The sequence below is a fragment of the Chinchilla lanigera genome, unplaced genomic scaffold (assembly GCF_000276665.1).
Source record: "Chinchilla lanigera isolate Chin_1 unplaced genomic scaffold, ChiLan1.0 scaffold00103, whole genome shotgun sequence".
NCBI lineage: Eukaryota > Metazoa > Chordata > Mammalia > Rodentia > Chinchillidae > Chinchilla > Chinchilla lanigera.
This window is the reverse complement of record NW_004955504.1, coordinates 6,427,188-6,453,090: the sequence shown is the minus strand read 5'-3', so window position 1 is coordinate 6,453,090 and position 25,903 is coordinate 6,427,188. Positions and strand designations below refer to the sequence as shown.

The following is a 25,903-nucleotide window of genomic DNA, read 5'->3' as shown; positions in this document are numbered from 1 at the left end:
TGCCAGGCAGGTGCTTTTGCCCCTGAGCTAAATCCCCAGGCCCCTTGAGCTCACTTTGTAGACCAGGCTGGCCTCGAACTTGAAGTGATCCTTCCACCTCAACCTCTTGAGTCCTGGAGTTATAGGCATGTGCCACCACGTCTAGACATTATTTTATTTGTTGGTTTGCATTTTTTTTTCCTTTTCTTATAAAATGACCATTTTTACACAGGTCAAGTTGTTACAACTCCACCCTCTAAGTTGTTTATTGCGTTTTAGAAGAAGCATAATTATCTCACGCTTTGGAAGTGCGTTGGTTTGCTGTTCTTAACACAGATTTACTTCTGAGTCTTTTTCCTTTACTGTGGGTTCTCAGGTATATTTCCTATACTCTGAGTTAAAGCCATGATACCTTAAGGTAAAATGGCCTTCACGTGAGTGTTGCTTAAGCCTTATTTGTCGGTGATAAACTTTAATAAGCTGCAGAAGTCTATCTGGTCGTTTACAAGTATGAAAACAAACCTTATTTGTATCTTTCGTGATGGTGAATGTTCCAGCAGGCTCAGTGTTTCTTTTTCCTTCCTCTCTCCACCCCACATCACCTTCTTTCCTTCCTTGAAAGATTTGTTTGCATGCATTTTTGAAGAGTTGCTAGAACTAAAATTCCAGAAGTTCCAGAATTCCAGAAATTCGTTGTAATCAGAGACCTTTTTCTCAGATAAGTGAAATTTCCTCTTGAAAGCTGATTTCTTTCTAATTTTCCCCAAAGTTCACCAGAGACGTTCAAATAAATGTTTTGGACAATAGTGCCATTCATATAATTCCTACCAAAATCCATTGTTGGCAGAATTTTGCATGTGAGTTATCATTCTCTGATAATTTGATCAATTAGATCCATATGTATTGAAAGTTTAGGTAAAATATATGAAAATATTATAAAACAATAGGCAGTTGATGAGTCTTGTGATCACACAAGGTTAAAAACTAAATGTAAAATATTATTTCTAATCTTTACATCAGAATTTGTTATAATATCTAATTACATCACAATTTGAGAGAAATAGAAAAATAATGTATGATCTAGTTTTAAATTGCTCTGAACAAATTATCTGTGTGACCAAACATCTTTTTTTTACTTTTCTGTTGGATATAGAATACCGATACTAGAGTGTTGGGACTCCATACCAAGGCACCATGGGCTAGGTGGCTGAATAGCAGGAAGTCGTCCAAGGTCACAGTGTCAGCGGGTGGTTCCCCCTGCAACCCCTCTCCTGGGCACATGTTGTCCTTGCTGTGTCCTCCTGTGGTCTCCTAATCTGCTGTTCCTGTAAGAACAACTCAGCTGACTTCTTTTCACCCTAATTATCACGTCCAAATGTGGTCGCATCCTGGGATGCTGAGGACTCAGACCTCAGCATGGGGACATTGGGGGAATACTGTGGAGCTTATAGCTGCATCTTTCTTACTACATCACACAATTATATGCTGAATGAGAGACCCTTGCACTTGAATTTGTTTCAATTGACCTTTCCTGTCAAGATGAAAAATAGAATCTTGTTGAGACGATTAAATCCACTTTAGCCTCTTCAATATTGAAAATTAGAAAATATCAGCTATTTTCCCCAAAGTCAAAAACTATATTTTCAACCACTAATAACTGAATTTTGTACATCACATCTTATACTAGAAAGCAATTTTTTTCTTTAAATGTTCTTTTTTTAAAAAGTAAAACTGAAATAGGCTTCGTTTTTATGTTTAATGTTTTTGTATTACTTTTCCTGGTTCATGAGCTCATAGAGATGGAGCCTAAGCCCAACAGAAGAGCCTGTCCTGGGCACTAAGCCTGTCCTGGGCTTAGACATTAGTGTCCATGAAGTGAATTCCACAGTAAGATAAGCATGATTCTATATATCATAGCTTCATCTTTTATCTTGAATAATAATCTCCACTTAATATACTCTTCTAACAGTTCAGCTGAATTTTTGGGATCTCAGCAGCTGTCCTATTTCTGATCCACTATGACAGGGATTGTACCTGACCACTTTTATGCTTTCAAAACAAGAAAACCTTTGAAAATTCAGAAAACAACACTGACTACACATGAAGAAATCCTAAACTCTGGCTCAGTAGTCTGATCTTTGAAACTCATTTAACCTTTCTGCACCTTGCTTTCCTCAACTGCAGTTCTCACCATATTGTCAGAGCCCCTGTTGGTGCTAATGTTCTGTGTCTGCTTGAAAGTTTAATTCAGAACACATAAGGATGGACGAAGGTTTACATTTAGAGATAGCCATAGCGTGTGGTGTCAGTCATATTGCTTTCCATGATCTACCTTTTGGATTAAGAAACCTGGTGTGTTTCTTATCCTCAGAGAAAGAAGATGACCAGTGTTTTCTATAACTTTTGTTTGCATATCATATTGTACCACTGTACTTGTGTTTCCTTCATAGCTTCACTTAGAGAAAGTGTAGCAGGGTGTTTTTTGTATGTGTTTGCTGTAACATGTTGTCAGTCAGCTTTCTGTTAGGGTGACACCTGCGATAGTCAGTTTATAAAAAGGAAAGTTTCATTTTCATTTGCAGTTTTGGAGATTTCCATTATGTTTGCTGCCCGTTACTCTTCTTCTGTGATGGAGCAGCACACCGTTGAAGAGAGAGTATAGTGGAAGAAAATTGTTCTCTTCATGGACAGGATGGGAAGAGAAAGGAAGGGACCAGGGCCCCACAGCCCCCTACAAGGATGCACCTCAAGAGACTTAGAAGACCTCCTTCTACCCCTTGCTTGTAAAGGCTCCAGTAGCACCGGTCTGGACCTAAGCCTCTGGGAACACTGAAGATCTCAACGATAATGCAAGTGCATTATTCGGGTTGGGTGATAAAAATCATGTCCGTTACACTGTATCCATTGGGGAGATTGGTCAGGGTCATTTGGAAAGTGATAGAGAAGCCACAGTCCAAAGAAAAGCAGGTGGTAGCTCGACAAGTAAGTGAAAGGAAATTCTGCAAAACAAGCAACAGGAAGACCCCTCTCACTTGAAAATCATTGCTTGTTTACTGTGTCATGTTCCCAAATTCCCAACAATAAACTCATTCACCCTCAAGGGTTTTCTATCACCTGCCAGTGGGCCGGATTGCCAACAGGTGATGCCAGGTGCCCAGCTGAGGAGTGGGAGAGCAGGTTCCAGTCTCAAGACTGCAATCCAGGCGTGTAACCCACGAGCTCTTGCTTACTGTCCTTACTGTCTCCACTGCCTTACCTGAAACAGGAAAATTGACCTGCCGTAGACTTTTAGACATTTGGAGAGGAGAAACCTTTTATTCAAGTGAATAATATGCCAGGGTTCAGCAGTGGAGGGAAGCACAGTGAAGTCTGTCCTGCTGTGGGACTGGCGTTCTCCCTTCTTGGATGGTGAAGGCCGAGACAGCCTCAGGACACGGAGAGTAACCCTGCACGGTGAGGGACCGTGGCCGCGGCCTCACACACAGTAGCAGGAATGAGCTGAAATGTGCTAGAAGTCTAAACTATGTCTAGATCTCAAGGGCTTTTTCTAAAAACATGAAATGTCTGCTTAATAATTTTATAGTGGTTATCTATCAAAATATCATAAATCCTACTATTCTGGTCCATTGGGTTAAATGAATATATAATTAAAATTAATTTATCTCTTCCCTTCATCACTCCTCAATGTGGCCACTAGAAAAACTCAAAATTGCTTCCGTGTGTTGTACTGTGTCTCTACTGGATGGTGGTGCTCTAGATAAACTTCGGCCCCGTACCTCTGGACACCAGTGCTGGAAAGTTTGGTAGGGGTCTCACCTCTGTCTGCTGCGCAGGTCCCTAGGGCTCATCACTGTGTCCTGTGAAACCTCTGTCCTTTGCAACCAGAAGCCGTTCTAATATGTTTCCATTGAAGCCCACTTTCTCTTGCATTTCCTGCTGAAGAGCATTTTCCTTTCTGGTCAGTCTTCCTGCCGTTGTGCCCCGTCTCTTGTGTATGTATTTCTTCCCTGTAGTCACACTGAGCATTGAATCGACACGGTTGGTGACGGTGTGCAAACTTTATCCTCATAAACCATTTCCATTTCCACCTTGTGTTTTTCCCTTTGGTCATTTTCCAATGGATTGGCTTGTTGAGTTTGAGGTCACTCCCTCTCTTATTACCGTAATTCATTTTCACCAGTGTGTTTCGACTCACCTTGGGGTTTACCTTTGCTCTTCCAAGACTTCATCAGTCACCAGCAAAATCTAAGATTAGGAGTTGTTTAGACCCTGTGTGTAGTGACCTGTGCCAGGGGAGTTCTGCTCTTGTCACCAGCAAGCGCATCCAGAAAGCCCGGAGCTCCCCTGAGGGCTGATGTGCTTGTGATGTGTTGTATGGTCTTCGTCTCTCTGGGCCATTACCTTTATTTTTTTATCGCCAGCAATACTTTTGAGTGAACACACAACTGGCACACATCCAGAGTTATTTGCATTTGTCTTTGTCTTTATTGTCCCATTTCTGAGCAGAGTGTGTCAGGGAACAGGAATGCCACCCTGTGTGTTTGCCTGAGAATTCCCGAGTAAACAATATGCCTAGAGAGGGGGTGAGTTTCCCGTAACTGGGAGAATGCAACGTCTGCTGGAGCAGATGCTGCATTGGCTTGTGCCCAGAGAGGCGGCAGATGGCAGCGTCTGTGGACCAGAATGCTCCGTCCTTCTCCCTACCCTGCTACCTCAAACTGGTCCAGTTTTATGACTTCTGCAGGAGTCTCTGGGATAAAGGGGAAATGCTAGAAGGATCTAGATAGAACTCTCCCCTCTGCATTGTGCTGCTTCCTGAGCCTTGGCTTATTCATTAGTATTTACTGTGGAGATTGTTCTTATCTTGTACCTCATTGCTCATCACCAAAGTGAAAAATCATTTCGTCTCTGAGCATGTAGTCTGTAGGAAACACCTACTGCTTCTATGCCCCGCACCTCACATTCTTCATCTGTGTGGTGAAGCTCTCAGACATGTGAGTTCCATCTCTGCCAGCTCGCTGAGACGCAGGACTGGGATGCTCCACTGGCTAGCAAAGCAGAATCCTGGATGCTCACTTAGACCTGAGTTCCACTTACAGCATAAAGAATGTTGCACAAGATATCGTAATACTCAAATGCTCAAATGTTGCTCAGGGTTTATGTGGAATTTAAATTTAAATGGACATTGTGTGTTTAATCTACCAAACCTGGGACATAAACATGCTTACTGTTCTGCTAAGATGAGACACATATGCTATTCAGCATAATATTGACTGGAAGATTCATGCAGTCACTGTCATCTCTGCTTTCAGATCACAGCTGTCCCAATAGCTCCATCCCTCTTAGGCGTCTTCCAGCAGCTGGGCATAGTGGCACACACCTGTTAGCTCAACACTGGGAGGCTGAGGCAGGAGGATCACAAGTTTGAGCCCAACCTGGGCAACTTATGGACTTAGCGAGAATCTGTGTCAATCATCATCATCATAATAATAATAAGCATAAATATAATACTTTTTAAAAATAGAGCTGAAACATAGTTTAGTGTAAAGGCTCTGAGTTTAGTTCCTAGTACAGAGAAAAAAATGATTAAGAAGCTTTGCATGTTTTTATCTTGCAGATGACTTTGGTTAGAGCACAGAATTTGAGATGCATAGAGGACATGTATGGTTTTATTCTCTATGGCAATTTTTCAGAGTTAATATTTGATCAGGTGAAACCAATTACAATGATTTTTTTATTGACATTTTTATGACCTTTTAGGTTGGAATCCCTCCAGATTGGGGAAATACAGGTTTCTTGTTTCTTCTCCACACTGACCAATATAACTCTCACCAAAGCGCATAATGAGAAAAATGTTACAGCAAATACGGGAGTAATAATGATGTCTTCACTGTAGTCCAATTTCTTCCTCTCTCCTGCCTCCCTCCCTCCCTCCATTCCCTTCTTCTTCTTTCCTTCCCTTGTCCTTCTCTTTCACATTTGCTCGCTCTTTGCCAGCACATGTTTGTGACTCTCCCATCCTACAGCCACAGTAGTATCCGCTGCACAAAGTTGACCCATCCTCCCGCCCTGTGGAGCTTAAAATGGAGTGCAAAAGCCACAGAACAAGTCAGCTAAACCTGGGTCTGTGATAAGTGTTGTAAAAATAAAAACAGCAACAAAATACAGAGCCCCAGAGGATGATCATGTCCTCTCCTATCAAATAGCTGTGTGTTTTGAGAGAGGGTCTGTTTTATAAATTGGGTTTATCTTTCTGCAGCTGAGTGAAAATGACACCACCAGTTGTCACTTTGGGCAGAGCAACTGCATACACCAGGTTAGCATAACCAGGGCTCTCGGTGCTGCACAAAGTTCTGAAGGCTGGAGACAGAGGGGCAAGGTGGGTGTGGAGCCAGATGTCAAGAGGGTCCAGGTCCAGCACAGTCCATGGTGGCCCCCACTGCACATGCCCTTACGCAGAGTGAGCGAGGCAGGAGAGCTGGGTCCCCATGTTGTCTGACTCTAGATGCAGGGAGGAGGTTGGAGCACTTCTTGGGGAGAGCCAGGTGAAAGGTGGTCTAAACTCGGAGTGGAGGTGAAGAGTAGCAAGGAGCAGTTAGATGTGGACCAGGTGAGCTGGATGAGGAGCAGAGAGTCCAGCAGGGGGACTGGGTCTTAGTCCGTGGTGTGGTATTGGGGTAATGGAGCCATTATCCTTGAGACCAGGCTGTAGGAGGCATAACAAGACGGTGGTGACCTGGAGAGTGAGACCTTGTGGTATCTCCATACTTTGAACGTCAGCTGCAGGGACAGGGCCAGCATTTGATAGTGGTGTCCCAGCCAGGAAGACAGACACCACAGGTGTTAGTATCCCAAGGGTTGCCCTGGGAGACAGGACTGGGACTGACCCTGTGTGAGCACAGAAGCAGGAAGCAGGAGGTGGCTGGCAATGGCGGAGGGAAGGGGTTGTTCGGAGGGGACTCCACGAGTGACCGGACACCCACGGGTGAGGGAGGCACAGCGGGAACCGAACCCATGCTGGCAACTTTCTCTGAAATGTTGTGTTAGACCCTCAGCTGGAAAATCAGATGCAGAATGTGCGCTGTCAGTTTCTGACCAGTGATGACTGTTTCAAGTCAAATTATTGAAGATCTTCAAAAACTGAATCCTTTTCAACTGCCTAAGAACTTGAAACACATATGATATTGACATTGGCCTGTGGGAATTTGAATGGGTTCCTGAAAGTGATTATTCACCAACGAAAAAGCAGAGAGGCATCAAGGAGTCTTTGTTAAACCATTGGATGGAGTTTAGTTCTGGAACCCGTGTTCCCTGTGCTGTGCCAAGATGGTGAAAAATCTCCCAAGAGCCACAAAGCGAGAATCTCCCACCTGCATTTTCAGCGCCTTTTCCTTTCCTCTCTCCGTCCCTTTGTCTTCCTCTCTCTCTCTTTTCCTTCCTCCCCAACCCCGCTCTTTCTCCTCACTCTCTTCTCTGCCTCCTGCACTCACACAGTCTCTTCCCTCCAATTCAGGAGCTATATTTTTAGGCTTCCCAGCACACAGCAAATGCCAAAATATTCTTGATCCTTTTCAAGAGAACAGAGGAGGAAGCGGGCAGAGAGGGATGCACGTACTTCCCCAGGAGGAAGCTGCGTCTCTTGTCCTGTGGATTTGCAGTTGTCACTCACATCGTGTCTTCCCTGGCCTGTCAGCAAAGTCCCCGCCTCTTACACAGGGGAGCCAGGATTGTCCTTCAGAGCGTTCTCTCTCCTGACATTCTCCACAGAAAATCTGCTACTTTGAGGCACAATAATCTTTAATACACTCTCAGTTCCTGGTCATGCAACTGGACAATATAGTAAGCTGGAGGCAAATAGTAAATGAGCAGCCCTCATCCTTGACTACTTGTTAGCACTTCTGGAAAGCTTTAAAGCAACAATGCCAGAGCCCCATGTCCAGAGTGGACACCTGAGTAGGTCTGGAGGTGACCTGAGTGCCTGCAGTTTTGAAAGATGCTCAAATAACTGCTGACTGCTTCGCCAGGGCTGTGTGTGCTGTTACTCTGCTTCATGGAGAAGCAGCTATGAAATGTGTTGACCTCGTTTTCTTCCCACCCGTCGCCTTCACAGATTATGGCACCATTAAGAAAGTACGGGCACCTCTGAATGAGACCTCAAGCAGCTGTTTACTGGAAGAGATTGAGCTCTTCCCAGAGAGGAGGAGGGAGCCCATCCGGAGCCTGCAGATCCTCCACAGCCAGAGCGTCCTGTTTGTGGGGCTGCGGGAGCACGTGGTCAAGATCCCCCTGAAGCGGTGTCAGTTCTTCCACACGCGCAGGTAAGCTGGTGCGCAGCGTTGGTGCATTACACAAGCTCACCCCAAGGATGGGCACAGGAGTAAAGGCTTTCAGCCTCCCTGCAGTCCACTGGGCTCAGGACTTTGATACCCCTGTACCTCCTGTATCCCAGAATGCAGGGTCTTCATGCAAATAGATTGACTCTGATGAGCCTAACCTGCATGATATCCATAGAGGATGTCACAGACATTATGTCTGTGAGCGGTTATCAGGGTGGAGATGGGTTATTCACTGCACTGTAACACTCAGTAAAAGTGTTAATATTTACTGTTACTCCAATCTATGTTTATATTTTATTTAAATGTAAACACACACACATACAAACACATACACACAAACACACACTCCAGATAGAGAATATTATCATGTGTGTACTCCTAGCTCAAAGCTCCTTTTGTGATAACCCTGAGAAGAGCCAATGTGGATGCTCTGCCATCCTCCCTGGAGAGCTCCACAGGGTGCTGGGCATGTTCTTCTTTGGCAGCTGTCTCACCCATGAGACTCTAGATCTTGCATGTGGCTGCAGGAGAGCAGAGAGGATTTCCTATAGGTACAGGGAACCCAGTGCCATCCCCCTCCACACACCAGGCTCATCTTCTAATCTTCCATGGATGTTGCTCTTGACCATGGAATCTTTGGACTTGAGTGTGGAAAATGCAGACCCAGGTACCTAGGAACTTGAAAAGGGTTGTACACATCAAAAACATGACCCGTGTTTTAATGTTGCAAATTGCATGTGTATTCTGACCCGTGACAAAAGATGCCCTTGGGGAAATCATAGTTCCAGGGTTCTTAGGGAGCATTACTCTTGCTCAGTTCCATTCCCAAAACAATACATAATTGCAGATTTGGTGTAGAAATGGTCTTTGCTATATCATTCATAAAACCTGCTGCACACAGGCCATTCTTTTTCTAAACAAGGTGCATGGGGGCAGCAGCCCAGGGAAAGAGGCTGAGATTCCTGGTGGAGCCCTGTCCTTGCTAATTCTTGAGCCTGTTTTCTGAAGTATTTCAGACCTCATATTCTTTCCTAACAATGAGAATTGGTGTAACATCAAATGAGATAATATGCATTGTGTAAAATCAAAAGCTTTCTGCAAAGGAGTATTCTTACATAGCAGGAAGGTTTTATGTATAATCATTATAATATTCCTTTCAGGACCATTCTAGAAAATAAAATCTAACAAACAATGCCTCCTTTGGAGTCAGAGGACTACAGAACACTGTCAGGACCCTCCCAGTGGATTACAATGCTTTGGGGATCATTAATAAGATAGTGACCGGTACCGGAGAAAAACCAAAAAAAAAAAAAAAATAAGATAGTGATATTTATTAACAACCATTTGTTATGTGTGTAACCAATGGTTGTTGGAAATTTGTTCAGATTTAATTTCCCTGTGGAGCAAGCCAAGAGCAGGGAAGACTCTTCCATAGCTGTTGGTGGTTCCATGGGTGACAGGAGGCTACTGTCCAGCCCCCAGGCTTGTCATATGCTGAAACTGGCTAGAAGGCTTCCAACTATGCTCAGTGACCTCCAGACCTAATGACGAATTTGGGGAGGGGGCTGACATGGGATAACGCACAGGAAGACACAGGTCTGAGCAGTCTGTAGGACGATTCCATTGCCAGAACAAGAACGTGTGGCTTCCAAACCACAAGGCCACTCACTCTTCCTTTTCAGATGGCTTTGCTCCATTGAGTCTGGGTTAAACATGCAACTCAGAGACCTAATTCCTACGTGAGGTCACAAAGACAGCAAGGTGTTGCCGATCTCCCGCAGCTACATTTTAAGCCAGTACTGAATCCACAGGGGCTGGAGCCACCAGCCTCAGAGGCCAGGGAGACATTCGGGCCTCTACTGTTTCTTTCAAGGAGCACAGGGTCACTTGTCTGTCTCCATCAGACTCCTGGATGAGCAGAGTTTCCCATTTCAGTGTAGAGCTGTGTCTCCATGCTGTTGACTTTTCACTGGGAATAAGAGATAACTCCGCCGCGGACCACAGACTGCTTCTGTGTGCTCTGCCAAGAGTCGGGGGGGGGGGGTGGTGGCTCGTGTTTGGCCTCTAAGATTCCATGTGAGAATGGAGTCCCTCTGGGTTTCTTCTCAAGGGTTTCTTCACTATTTTCCCCCTACAGAGAAACAAGAAAACTTCTCAGTCACATTCACTAGGAAAAGCAAGCTATTTCTAATATACTTCTGTCGGGTAGTTTTGTTTGTTTTACCAGTCAGGGAGGAAAATGGTGGCCTTTTTTAAAAAACAAAAGTAAATTTAATTTTCAAAAATATCCAAAACAGTAGACTGCATACCAATAGAGAGAGTTGGGTAGCAGATGCATACTAGTGTGTTTGCACAGTACTTTTCATAGTAGGATGCTGGGAATTGTTTTTGGTATTGCACAGTCCATTTTATAAATAAATTCTTGAAGTATTTAAAAAGATGAATTGAGCTTGACCCAATGATCAGTGTCCTCAAATGTAAATATAACCACTGAAGGATCATTTGGTCTTTCAAAATCTTATTTACAGATTTCACTTTGTTGAATGTCTGTTTTTCAAAGACAACGTACAGTGATATCTACTGAACATTTATAAGTGATCATGAATCATACATTTCACAAATTTCTCTTATCTGTGTGGCACAGTGCTAGGTTTTATCACCATTTTCCTTACTGATCACAACCATGCTCACAGTGAAGGGGCGTGTCACCACATTATTCAGATGACAAGGTCACAGCTCAGAGCTTTGGTGCCTTGGACAAGGTCACGTAGCTCACCTGCATTGTGGACCTTGGTGAGAGCAGGTCTGTGTGACCCTGTGGCTCATGCTGTGTTTCTGGCTTGCTCTCTGTCTAGGTAGAGTGAGGGCAGTGGTCAGATTTCACAGGAGGAGGTTTTGAGCTCCTGAGGGGTGGGAAAGTCAGAATTCAGCTGCCCAAGGTTTTTCCAACTAACTCTGGTTTAGTGCTTGGGGTCAGGCAGATCAAAGAAACATGAAGCAGGTTTGGTGTCCTGTCTTTCCTAAGGATTCTAAGGTGCATCTCTACTCCCATTCGTTTTGGGTGCGATCCTGCTCCTGGAGGTAGTGGGCACTGACAAAGCCCCTCCTGCCCTGTTCACAGTTGGCATGCATTGTGGTTCAAAACGTGCATTTCCCATAGGAAGGTTATCTTAATAGAGCAGTATTTTAGAACTTGTATTTTAATCGAGTTTGATGATAAAGTCGAGAAGAAAATACTTGTTTTAATGTTAGCATTTTGAGGCACTTAATAAATAGCATGGAAAATGACATGAAGGAAAGCCAGCTCCCAGGAATGGATGCTTACTTCGGGGGATGGACTGCAGAAGGAGCTTTACTAACCATCCACTTCATTTTTCATGCTGGGACTGCCTGACCACACACAAGTCTCATAAAATGTGTTAATGTTTAGTAATTTTTGAGCACCCTAGGACCTGGAGGGCCAAGTTCTGAGTACTGTATGAGGAAGGCCTGGAAGCTGAGACCTGGAAGCGGAGGTCCCACTCATGGGTACCTGGCTCACGGTGGGGACACTGCAGCATTTTGTCTTAGAGTGGAAAAAGGTCACCACAGGGAGGCATAGGGTGGAAAAGCCAGAACAGTTGGTGACTTAATTCTCACTTGCAAAGACAGGCTCTCTGGACTACCTGTTCAACTTCCCATTTCACTGGTTTAGAAAGCAAAGGCCAGCCACAGGACTTGGGCTTCCATGGTCATGTCTAGAAATCAAGATGTTATTTCCTTTTAAGGAAACATGGCAATCTTCCTGGTACTATGAGGATCACAGCTGTTCAAGTGTTGGAAAAGAATGGGAGGGCTTATGACAGAAACTTTTAAGGATAGTGCATTGATAGTGCACTGATTAGATCAGTGACTCAGGGGGTTTTCTCTGCAAAGGGAAAGGAAAACCTTGACGCCTACCAGGCAGAGATTCTCTGCTGCCAGGTCTCTGCTCTGTTCTGGAGAGGGACCACAGTGAATGGGTGAGGCTGTGCCCCAAGCAAGGCTGACAGGTTTCCCAGTGAGGAAACTGTGATCTGCTTTATATTCAGTTTGTTTCTTGCATAGACAGCCAAATAACAGAAGAAAATGTGTCAGGTGATCACGCAACATGGGAACCAGTGCACCCTCTGCCCAGGAGGCGACTAGACACAGCTGAGCAATTTGAGAGCCTGTGGCTCTCTTCCTTGGTGGGGCTGGCTTGGAGGCAAGAAGCTTGCACCATCTGAGAACCCAGAGATGACAGGAGACTGACTTACAGCAGTCCCTCCAGGAACACAGGCAGTTGTGTGGGCCATGATCCATTAGCAGCCTCTGGTGTCTTCCCATGTCCAGGATCGGGAGGACTGTGGGGAACTCTGACGAAGCTTCCCATGGTCAGCTCTTGTTAAGCTTTACTTTGGGGCCTTAGGTGATCAGCTGGATGTGGCCCATGAGCAGCAGTCAATGACTCCCAAATTAGATCATTATCGTATGCCTTTGAATGCATGGATTTCCATTACATATGTGCCAGTTTATGAACTAAATGTATTATGTACAGAGAACTTAGGTTTACTCTCTAGCCAGATATTTGTAAATGTCACTTACACTATATACACTCTATTATCCAATATTTATTTTTCCTTTGACACCACAGTTTATGAGATAGGGCTAGCAGGTTGTAGAGTTAAGGGCTTTGTAGATGAAGGGCTTATGTGAACCAGAGAATGCAGGAGCACTCGTCATTCATAAAAAGACAGACAGACCCCAGGTCCCATATGACCAGGCAGTCCCAGCTGAGCTGAAGAGCTGGGGTGGGAAGGTCGGACCAGCTCTATGCTCTTGGGTTCCTCTTGGCCTCCGCATGGTGAGTCACTTAAGACAGGCGGAATTAGCAATTGGACCCTCTCCTTCTATCCTCGGCTATTTTACTTGTAATTTGAAAATAAAGCCGAAATTTCTGTGTGAGTATAAAGCTCTTTTTACTGAAATGTATAGGGATATGCAACACATTGAAAAACTCTTGGAATTTAGGTGTTTGTTGTCTTTCATTCCTCCTTCTGAGATAATTGGAAAAGAAAACCTAAGAACAGAAAAAATCATAGCCCATATATGAAGTAGGAGGGCCCCATCTTCCACACTGTGCTTTATAAAACTCAAGGGAAAGATGTGACCATTACAGGGAGAAGTTAACTCCGCTGGCCTGAATTACGTCTGGTCACTTCTCATTTATTAGTCTATAATAGTGTCATTTAGTTAAAGGAATTAACACTTCATTAAGGGAATTAGCATGGAATTAGGTGACTGCAGGACATTTATTGCTTTAAAGGGCAGCGTTTTAAAGGTGGGGTTAATAGGCTGGCCTCTCTACTAATTAAATATTCTCTAAAAGTAGCATCTGCCTGTAGGAAAATCACACAAGGTGTAGAGAGAACTTGCAGTATACCCCCGGGACCCCAGCAAGACAGCTTCAACCATGCAGTCATGAATCACATCACCATCTGGCAGGTCACTGATATGGACTCATTTTACAAAGTAAAATTTTCCCTTCAAACTGAATTTGCTATTCTCCGATGCTCAGGGTCTTGAATTTTTGTCCAAGCTGCCCAGGACTGTATTGCCCTTGGTGAATTCATTCATAGTGTTTTTACTGAATTTAACACATGCCAAACATGAAGCTAGGCCCTGTGTGTATGGTAACAGATGAGACATCCCTGACCCTGCCCTTGTGGGGCTGGGAGTCTAATAAGAAATGCTGTCATAAGTAACATTGTCTGAATCCACACTGTGGAAATAAGCCAACAGGCCTTGGGTTTACCTTATGCCCATTCCCAGATGGGTTTATCATTGCAGTCTTATCCTGGAGCACACTGCAACCTGATCTCCCCACCTGCCATTCCTGTTCAGAGATTTCTAAAGCTGAACCTGAAGCATAACTAGGATTCTAATCCCCAATTTACACCTCCAAGAGAACTTCTCACTAGGTTATGACACATATTCAGTGGATTAGTCATTGAGTGGATTATTCCGAAGCCATTAAATGGTGACTGTGAAAACATCCGTATGATAGAGCAGAAACTGAAAAGAACAAGGCAACATTATGTGCACATGGTCAATGTAACTACTCAAAAAGCAGGAAGAAGAAAAGACCGAAAGTACCCGTACCAACGTGCTAATGACAGTTGTGAGGAGCCTACTCTGAGAGGAGTTCCAAGCTGAGCTTGGGCTGGAACACAGTGTCTCTCTGCTGTGTCAGGAGGCAGTTGCCAAGCCCTTGGCAGAGTGAGAAAGAACCCCTTGATGTGTCCCAGAAGACAGAACAAGAACATGTGCAACTAGTAAATTAAGAAACATAAGGCATCCTATTGTTTGTTTTGTTATAATCAAAGGGAGACATAGATTTCTGAGGTCTGAAGCTTATACAGTTTGAGAGGGATCTGCCTAAAGAAAAGAATATCAAGTTCTAAGTGGGAATTCTTTGGGGACAATTGCAGGTCCTTAAATGCCTTCAAGATGTGAAGAAGTTTAAGCGTCCTTGTTTCATGATAAATCCATCTTTGGCAGTGAAAGAAACATACATTTTGGTCCAGGCAGACAACAAAAGCAAAGGAAATATTTGTAGAGCATCACATGCAAATGCACGGGGCTCCCTGTGCCTTCTGCAATGCCCAACCCCCTCACTACACTTCTGGACTATGGGTGGGTTTACTTCTTTTGTGAAATATTTTAATGTCCACATATTGTTATAATAAGGAACAGATTTCTAAGAGCAAGGAAGTGTACTAAAAATATTCTACATACCACACCCACTCCTGTAGGCTCCTAGTTTTCTTTAGTGCTGCATTAATCATCCAACAGTTTTGGGTTCCACATTCTCCTTTTTCTTAAGACAGTTTAGGGTCTGGGGATATAGCTCAGTGGCATGGCGCCTGCCTGGCAAGTATGAGGTCCTGAGTTTGATTCCCAGCTCAAAAAAAAAACTTTATACCAGCCCCTGAATGGCAATTTGTGTTCTAAAAATCAGTGGAATAAATTTGAAAATTGATGTAATTACCAACATTTTATACTTTCATTGAGAAGTGCAATTTAAAGAGCTCACAGTGAAAATATTTTATTATTGAATATCTACACCCGAGTCCTCATACTTTTGCACTCCTAAGTTCAAAGCCATGTAAACAACCCTATGGGAAAGCTTGGGCTGCAGCAGGTTTACAGGCTCTAAGGCCCTGTACCTGAATTATTTAAAGTAGCAGCGTCCAAGCTTTCCAAGGTTTTATTTGCTGCATAATCCAACAAAATAATGAGCATTAAGGAAATGATTGTTCCCATGTGTGTGCAAAACATCACGCATATAGAAAGATCATGAGCTTTGGAATTAGCATAAGCATTTGGATTAAAAAAGCTACTCGTTGTAGTCACTTCTCCTCTGCTCTGACAAAGTACACAACGCTTTGAAACTTAAATGAGGAGGCTTTTAGTTTGCTCATGGTTTTCAGAGGATTCAGTCCATGGTTAGTTGGTTCCAAAGCAAAAATGGCATGGCATAAAAGTGTGGTGGATGAGAGTTGGTCATCCCATGGCAGAAAGGAAGCAGAGAGGGAAGGGCAGAGCTGGGGACAAGAATACACCCTTCCAGGTCATATCCTAGTGACCAGCTTCTAACCAGTCCCTGGCTCCTAGCATCCCATTCAGCATATCCACTGATGAGTGCAGCACCCCCATGACCCAATCAACTTCCAAGCACATGAGACTTGGGAGTACATTTTAGGTCTTGTCTGTAATACTCAGGTTCTCAGAATTTCTTCCTGCAGGCATATGGTCTGTATGAGTGTGCTACCAGATGCACAGACTCAGAGAATACAATGGGTCAGCACACAGTAAGAGTTCAATACAAGATGGTTCCTTTCCTCTTCTGCTTGACTTGTCTGTTTTGGAGCCAGAGCTGCCTGTGAGTGGCCCTACTCAGTCTCTTTGATTCTGTGAAAGATTGCATTTAAAACTTTCCTCTTTCCCAGATGTGAGTTACAATCAAACATAAAACCTAAAGCAAAACAAAATCAAAGTAAGTCAGAAGACATTAAAGGAAAGACAAGGGAAACTATTCCTTTACTTGAGTTTTCTCTCCTTGCCAGCTGTGTCTCACATTCTGTGGACCAAACAGACAGCACATTAATCTGGCAAGGACTTGCTGTCCTACCTTTAAAGATCTTGAAGTTGTTTGAAAAGTGCCTGGTCAGTCCAGGTTCTGTTCCATGCATTAACTGCAATCTTTCCAGTGTATAGAGCAGAGAATATAGAATACACAGCCTGAGCTGTTCCCTAAAGAAGTGAGCGGTGATTTGTTTTCTTTCCCTTCTCAGACACATGGACATGGCTTTTTCAGGTCTTCCATGGTAATTACTTGCCCTCTCTGAGCTGTGAAACCATATGTTGGGCTCTGATACCCTCTGGGCTCTCCTTTGCCCTGTGTTTGATCCTTGAGCACAACACTGGCCGAAGCTCAGACAGCCTTCGTGGCGAAGAGTGTCTTGGGACTGACTTGGCTATTTGAGAAACATATTTGTTTCAGGAAGAATCTGACAGTGATTGAAACACACAGGGAGGCCAAGTTACGCTGCTCAGGGCTCAGTGCCTGATGAGAGGGTGAAACAAGCCATCGCAGAGCACAGGAAGACAGAAACCCAAGAAGCTGCCCGGATTACTGAATTCCATGGAGCAGTTTGGGTTTGCTTATTTCAGATGTCCTGTATTTTATTTTCAGTACCTTTTTAACTTCTCAGCTTTTCCAAAATTATTCACTATGAAATTTATACCAATTTTTATGTGTTTAGTTTTTTCTGCTGCTCAAACACTTAAAAAAACATGTATTAATTGTACATGTTAATGGAATGCAGCGTGCTGTGTGGATACACATACACAGATTGGATTTATCAAATCCAGACTTCTTCGACCTTCTCAGCCTGTTGTAATCACGGCTCATATTCAAGTTGACTTTTGTTTTTTAACTTTCGCATGTGTGAGAGAACATATGTCCTTGTCTCTCTGTGTCTGGTTTATTTCACTAAATATCATGTGTGTTAGTTCCATTTGTGTTGCTGTAAACAAGAAGGTTTCACTCTTCTTTGGTGCTGAATACAGTAGTCTCTGTGGATGACATTTTATTCATTACCTCATTGATGGGCATCAGGTTGAGTTTTTATATTAACTACTATGCAAAGTGCCGCAGGGAGCATGGGCAAGCTCCCATGTCTTTGGGAAGCACATTTCTCTTCCTTTGGATCTATATCCAAAAGCCAGAAAGTCGGATCATATGGGGAATTTATTTTTAATTGATATTTTTCAGGAAAATTTGAGAGTTGCATCCACCTTTTCAGGTTTAAATTAGAACTGTTTGTCGTATCATTGACATGTTGATTATTTGAAATTAACATTAAAGACGTGAAAATTTATGGCAAGATACCTGACATAGGGATTTCAGTCAGTTGTCTGGTGGCATCACGGCTCTTATGCCTATGGTGATGCAGAACCATCATGGAGGGAAGGTGTGGTGGAGAAAACCTGCTCACCTCATGGGAGGCAGGAAGCAGAGACAGAGAAGAGAACCCATACTTGTGGGCTGCTTCTTTCTGCTTTTTTCCACCCAGCTTCTAACTTGTTGGATGAGACACCCCACATTCAGAGCTGGTCTCCGCTTTCTGTTTACTGCCACACATGCCTGCCAGGCATACAGAAGTGAACTCTACAAATTTCCTAGATGTTTCTCAGTCCAGTCAGTCAATTGACCATCATAGTCACTGATAGATATTTATTTAGGTCACCGAATTCATTTAGTAATCTTAGAATATATAATGAATTATTGTGGCATGTATTAGCAATATATGTATAATGAGTAGAGATATATTTTTACTAGTAATTGTATTTTTATTTATTTGGAGTGCATCTTAATTTAAGAAAACTATCGCAGTTATGGTTGTATCTTGGTTGTTTTTGGGAATTATAAGTTAAATTTCAGGTTCCTTTGTTGCTACATCCTGTCTACCACAGCCAAATTTCACTGTTTAAGCAAAACTCCAGCATTTTGTTACACTTCTTTTAAATGCTAAGGAAACCACAGCCTGGCTCCTGAAGGCAATTCCCTCCTAATCATGCCACCTACACGTGATCCCGTGCCGTCCCTCATAGGGCTGTCATGACCAGCAACCTTTATCTCATTCAGCTGATCCCAATCTTGTATGCAAAGCCAGCTTCACAGCACCCGTCCTGGCAGCTCCCCTGGCCCACTGTTCCCTCCTCCGCCTCCGAGAGCACCAGGGTCTCAGCTTCTCACTGCGTGGCGGGAACTAGCTGATGTGCACAGATGTGTTCTTTCTCTCTTGCTGGACTTCAAGTTCATTTGTGTTCTTCTTTACATCTCAGCCCATGACATTTTTCCTTCTATGTGCAAGTGGTCAGAAATCATTATTAATTGATCCAAATGTGTAATTGAAATACTTCCCATAACTTAATGAAATTCACTGTGTGTCTCACTTTGCTTTATTCATGGATTTAGTAATTTTACTGTCAGTTGTTTTTAAGCACCGTAGAAATTAATAGCATATAACAACATAATTATATATAAGGGATAATTGAAATGTCTGCATCTATCCTTATTCCCAAAAATACTTTGTATTAACTGCCTGATATATGACCCTCAAAACAGCTATGGGAGATGGATATTGTCCAAGTTTTGCAAAAGAAAAAATCTAAGAAAATATATGTTCCAGTTAGATTTACTCCTTGAAGGATTTATTGATGTCTCAGAAGACATTCCTCCAGGATATTATTATTGCCTACCTGGAACTTTCTTTATCTTATTCCTAGTAAGATGCTGTGTTTAATCACGATTCTCAAAAAAAGTGGATTCTGAAATGTATGATAACAGTGATGCTTAGGAAAAGAAATTCAGATCGTCTTGGGAATTAGGACAAGGATTATTCCAAAACCAATACATTGATGACCACTATAAGGCTAGTAAAAAGTTAATACATTATTTGAAATGTGTTTTCTGCCCAGCATTTGGGGTACACTTCTCAGTGTGCTGCACCTTCAAGGAAGCTGAAGTCTTTAATTGGGCTGGAGCTTGTTTCCTTCCTCAAATTTCAAAGCCGGGCCTCTCCTATTCAGGTCGGTACCTTCCTGAGCCGACCTCTGCTGGAGTGACCAGGTTGCTAACAGCTATCAAGTGGACCCTGTCTATTTCCCTCCTTGATCCGAGTTTAAAAGTCACTCCCTGTGTACTGTCTTTCCAGCCCCATCCATCGAAGTGTGGAGATGCTCCGGACTTCAAAGACACTTTGGGGTTGTCTTTTTTGACTGGCAGTTGATATTCAGGATTGCAATTCTTTAATGTTCATTTCCTTACTAACTGTCAGGTTCTTAGAGCTCAGTCAGTGTGCTGTTTGCCGTAGCACAAGTAGCATTTCTGCACCTAGTTCCATGAGGCACTCATATGTATGTGGTGAGTGAGTGAAAAATTGAAACCTTATAGAGTCCTATAATTATTGAATACCTTCTGTCAATATGGCAAAATGCTTAATATCAGGAGTAAATTGATATAGCATGACATTAAAAGGACAAGTAAATGAATTGCTACTTAAGTAATCTAATAAGTACAGGCACAGTAGTACTCAGTGATACATCCTCAAATTTCCATATCAATATGGAAATTTGAAACTAACTGGCAATATAACTGCAAATTTTAAAATGTACTTGAAGAACTGAGGTATCTATTCAGGTTATTGTCCTGTTAAAAGGAAAGTAGAAGTTTATCCAAGGAACTGCTAAACCTCAATAGGAAAAAACCTCCAAGTAAGCTGATTTTAAAATGGGCTGTAGACCTAAATAGATATTTCTCAAAATCAGACTTACAAAAGGCCAATATGTGTATGAAAAGAAGCTCAAGATCACTAATGATCAGGGAAATCAAATCAAAACCACAGTGAGGCACCAACTCACCCCAGTAAGCGTGGCTACTAGCAAGGTGGCTGAAGATAACAAGAGTTGGTAAGAATGTGGAGAGAGGAGAACCCTCTGACCTGGAGGTGTGAATGCAATTAGTACATCCACTGTGGAAAATAGTGTGCAAACTTCTCAAAAATTAAAAATAGAAATACTGTGTGATGTACCGATCTCATTACTGGGTTGTATATTCAAAGAATGTGAATTCAAAGAACATGTTCAAGAGACTCTGCACTCCCATGTTTCCTGTTGCACTATTCATAGAAGCCAAGGAATGGAAACTACCTGTATCTATCAACTAGTGAATGGATTAAAAAATGTAGAACAGTGCAGAGTGAATTGTGTCATTCCCACGTTGTGGGAACGTGAATGGAACTGGACAGTATTATGTTAAGTGAAATAAACCAGACACACAATGTTAAAATCCACAAGATCTCACTTCCTGTAGAACCTAAAATGTTGACGTCATAGAATTTGAGAGTAGAATGGTGATTGCCAGAGGCGTGGGCAAGAAGAGAAGAAGGAAGGGGAGGGAAAGGTTGAACACTGAGTACTCAGTTACAGTGAGATAGTACTGAATTCTGGTGTGCTAGATAACACTAATGAAGTGTGTGCTTCCAACAGCTGGCAGGGCTGTGTGTGGCAACACACACCCTTAATCCTGACTACTTAGAAGGCCAAATTGGGCGAATCAAGAGTTTAAAGCCTTCTTTTGTAACTTAGCAAGATCTTGTCTCAAAATAATTTTTATAAAGGCCTGGAGATATAGCTCAGTATAAAGGCCCTGGGTTCAATCTTCAGTACCACAAAAAAAAGCTAGAAGCAAGGAGTTTAAAATTTTTTACTGTAAACAACTCATAAATGTTGAAGGAGACAGTTATGCTTAGCCTGACTTAGTTATTAACACATACTCAAGCATCACATTACCCCTTTAGTATCTGCAATTTTCATGTCTTTGTCCATCAGTTAAAAATAAACTCAAGTTACATTTAAAAATGGTAACCTTCTAGAATGTAAGGACTGCCCCTAAATATATTTCAATCAAAGTTCTACTCTCAGTAAATATACTTTCTACATTAAACCCATGGCTTCTGACCAACATCATTTCTTGAAGTCAGAAATTTTTAGATACCAGGGAAATACATTTAATGAGAAATGAAGCTCTTAACAAATTATAGGGAATTTTTATTGACTATTGCCCAATTATAATTGGATATCTTCATAGGATACTTATACTGTTATGATATATGTATAGAATGAGGAATGATTGAATCCAGGTAAAATTTTTATTAAAAATATTCCTCACATAGGAAAAAGCTTTTCAAAGTGAGATAAAGAAAGGCCATGTTCATGATGACCACATTCATCAGACACTCATGATTTTCCACATGGCCAATTTAAAAGGCTCAACTTCCAAAATTAATATCTTGTGAGGATAGGCTTTTCTTAAAGGATAATTTACATTAAAGGTAGAGATAGATCATGAGAACTTTGCCATGATGTGAGGTGTTTTATGTGAATACATTATATTCATATATACATGGAGTTTTAATACATGAGGCATTTGTGTTTGGATAGAAATAGTAATATTTAAGGAGTAAGTGGAATGTTAAGAACATTCAGAACTGTCAGTATTATAGGAAGAAAGAGCTGTTATTACAGGCAGACTTTCATTTAAATCAGCTTAATGTTATTTCCGCTAATATAGTGGCTTTGTTTGAGGTCCCCAAGGTCATACAGGGGGAGGCCCAGAGCAAAGGGAGAGTCTGGAATGTTCCCTTTTTGGAATTTTAATTTTTCCAAGGGATCATGTTGCTTTAATCAGAAACATAAAAGGGAATTCAGAGGTTTGGAATGATTCTCTAAGTAATTTCATAGGATATACCACCAATGTGAAACTAGCACCATGCACAGAGCGATACCCAAGTTACAGCACATGGCTGTCCTGTCTGTAAGGAGTCACTCTCTGATGTCACCTGAAGGCAGCTACCTGATGTGTCAGTACTGGGATAGGCTAAGGTCCAACCTCACTGTCACAGTCAGGTGTTGTCACAGCTGGAAACGCACCTGAGGCCCCCCTCCACCCAGGTGTGTCTTTACCTGGATATTTGCCAGCAGAAAACATCCACACATGCAAAGTTGACACTCAGGGAGACTCCTCTAGACCAGTGATGGCAGAGCTTTTAGAGACAAGAGCCCAAACTGCAACCCAAAACACACTTATTTATCATGAAATACCAACACTGCAATTAAACACGAGTACTAAGGTTTTGGTTTAGAAAGAACAACTCATACATTAGCAACTTTTGTCTTAAGAGCATAACACATTTTTGTCATACAATCTTATAAACATGGGTGTATCAAACCCAAGTTTATTCTGTAGAATATTTCTATTGATGGATATTAATTTTAATTTTATGAGTCTCATTACATTAAACAATGACTGCTTAACAGAAAAAGATATCATAAAAATAAAGTATTGTATTTTTAATATTTACTGTTTATAGTAGAGCATCAAAATTTTCAATATCAGTTAGCTTTTCATGTACAAAGACTAAAACAGAACAACAGATATAAATTCTTATATGAACCACAATGAAAATACCAAAAGCATTCTACAAAATACAATCTTTACTTCAGTTATTACACCTAAGTAATCTTCACACAGGACAGCAGCATGATTGATATATATGTGTCACTTACAGTGAAAGCACATGTGTTTTGCTTTCCTGGCATTTTGGAGGACACACGTGACATCTCACTGGACTTGCTGTTTTGTCAGGAGGTTCTCACTACATTATGCAATGTGTAGTTAACACAAACATAAAATATCAATAAAATAAATTCTTAATATGCATTGCACATTTAGAATAAACATCAACGTTTTCACATCAGCTGTGTCCCTGCTTTGAAAACCTAATAGATAACATCAGAAGTGAAAACCTACGTGAAGTACAATGTAAACATGAAAGTCTATCACAGAAATAATCTTTGCTTCAACTGTCACACTCAAAGCAATCTTCACACATGAAAGCTATATGATCTATGCACATGTCTTGCTTACACTGTCAGCACATGTGCTTAGCTTTCCTTTCCTATGTGACAAGTCATTCTTTGTCACCTCTCTTCTCTTCTTGCTTTATCAGGACCTTCCTACTATGTTAAAAAATGTGCACTTAGCAGGGAAACAAGATATCAATAAGATAAAATATCAAGTGTGTAATGAGTGCTTACAATAGACATCAACATTTTCACATCAGCTGTGTACTTGCTTACAAAACCTATGTGGTAATATCAGAAATAAAACCTATGTGTGAACCACAATGAAAATACCAATAGAAATCTACAGCAAAAATAATCTTTGCATAAACTGTCACACCCGAGACAGTCATCACACATGAAAATTGCTTGTACTACACACGAGTATCACTTACACAGATAGCATGTTCTGTTTTCCTGTCTTTCCTTTAGGGCACAGTTGACATCTTTTTTTCTTCCTGTTGTCATAGTAGGTCTTTGGGGTGCCGCACCTGCCTTTTCACTTGCCCGCTCACCAATGTGCTCCTTTTGTTTTTTTGTATAGTTCTCTGAGCAGAAACATTTCATTTTTCTTCTGCTATAAATGCTCTCCTATGAGTTCTAGTTCCAGTCCTCTAAGAAAATATTTCTGTGATATTTTGGGCTTGGTATTTCTTTGTAAGCTATCAAACTATGCCATACATGTTTAGGACTGAGTAAAGCACAAACTTTGGCCATTTTTTTGTGTTTCAAGTGACAGCATAGCTGCTGCATAATTCATCAATAACATCTATTCTGCCTTAGGTCTTGTGGTAGAAAGTTTGCACTCAGGTTTCTGTTTTGCTGAAGCTTTCCTATCAGTATTTCCATCATGTTACAATGTTGACATCGGCAGTACCAGTTTGTTTTTCTTTGCTGTATACAATACCAGTGTAAATCTTTCTGAAATCTCAAGATTGAGCTATACAGTTCTCTGTTTTGAAATTGTAACATTTCATTCAGAATTTTTTTTTTTGTTCCTCTGTACAGTTCTTGTCCTTGTCAACTTGTGCACTATTAGCAAAGGTAACATCAATTGGAAACTGGTAAACCAAATATCCAATGTCACATTCAGATTAACTTCGGAGATGGGAGCAACAAGTCTATTCACAATTTAATCCAATGTAGTAGTATATGAATAAGGATCTTATGGCTGAGTTCCAGTATAAATTTCTAAAATTAAAGCATAACTCTTTGCATCTGCAAGGAATACATTTTTTTTGAGACATGGTCTCACCATGCAGTTCAGGAAGGCCTTGAACTCACTATGTAGCTGAACCTTGAACTCACAGTGATCCTCCTATCTCAGCCTCCAGAGTGCTGGGCTTACAGGTGTACACCACCATTCCTGGCTAGGGAATACATTTTTAGGCCATATTTTGACTCATCACTTTTCCATCAGTCTTTTACATTCTTATGAACACCACAAGAAATCCCTGCTAAGTACACCAGACCTGTGAATGCTTTCAGTTCAGCTACTGAGATACCATAGCAAAAACATTTTTTAATTTGACTGTTGGTGCATACAGAACATTTTACTTGTTTTTCAGCGTTTGTGTGTTTTACAGCATCTTGAAGCATTTCATCTATTACAATTTCCAACATTAAACTGCAGTGCTGGTGTTCTGTCCAATACATTTCACCCCTGCCAAGACCTTCATTATATTTTTGGACCTAGTTCTAACATTGGATCATTCCATTTGGTTGTGTGGCCATTTTGCAACATTTCAACTAGTCAAATATGTACTCACATTGCTGTTCTCGTCATCATCTGAATCAAGGAGGTCTGTGTTCCCTGTGTCTGGATCAATCGATTCTTTCTCCATTTCACTGTCACAGGAACTTTGGCTCACATGGCCAACATCAAAGTTATCTTTATCATCATCATCATCACCACCATCATCATCCATCCATACCACTCTTCTGTGAAAACACATATTTTACTATAATGGATTGTCTTCATTATCCACACGTGAGTGATCTGATGATTCACTTTTGACCTCCTCCAAAACTTGCAGATCTGGTTTTTCATGTGCCATTGTACTGAATTGGACTACTTCCAGAAAAATCAAAAGAAAACTTTTTTCAAAACCAATCCTAGAGTAGTGTGGGTGTGTTATACCCCTTGTGATTCTCAGGTAAACATGCACCAAATCTATTAGGCAGAACATAATATCAGTGAAATTTCTGGTTTGATACTTTTGCACATGTGCACACACCTTACCTTGTGCACACACAAAGACTGATTTCTGTATCCTTCTGGAAAAGGTATTTAGAAACACAATTCACTATATTACACTAAGGTAAAAATTTACAGTAAAAAATTAAAAGATGTATTTGTGGATCCCAGTATTACACTCTTTTAGAAAAGAAAAGCAATGAACACACGTGCCATAGTTTTGCCACCACTATTCCAGCTTTTCCGTGTTTTATAGATTCCTAAATATACACTCTCACAGTCTTACACATTCATTGGTTATGATAGTTTATTTTCACCTCACATACCACTGCATAAAAGAGGTTATTAAATCATTTGG

The 25,903-nt window shown here is 41.6% G+C and overlaps 1 protein-coding gene across 2 annotated transcripts in view; it reads left to right on the top strand.

Moving 5' to 3' along the window:
* Positions 1-25,903, top strand: part of Sema5a (sema domain, seven thrombospondin repeats (type 1 and type 1-like), transmembrane domain (TM) and short cytoplasmic domain, (semaphorin) 5A) — a 348,199-nt gene that overhangs the window by 238,855 nt on the left and 83,441 nt on the right. For both annotated transcript variants that reach the window (XM_013505908.1, XM_005407077.2), the window contains one exon: positions 8,090-8,297. In XM_013505908.1, the coding sequence (XP_013361362.1) occupies positions 8,090-8,297 (208 nt within the window). The remainder of the gene's footprint in view (positions 1-8,089; positions 8,298-25,903) is intronic.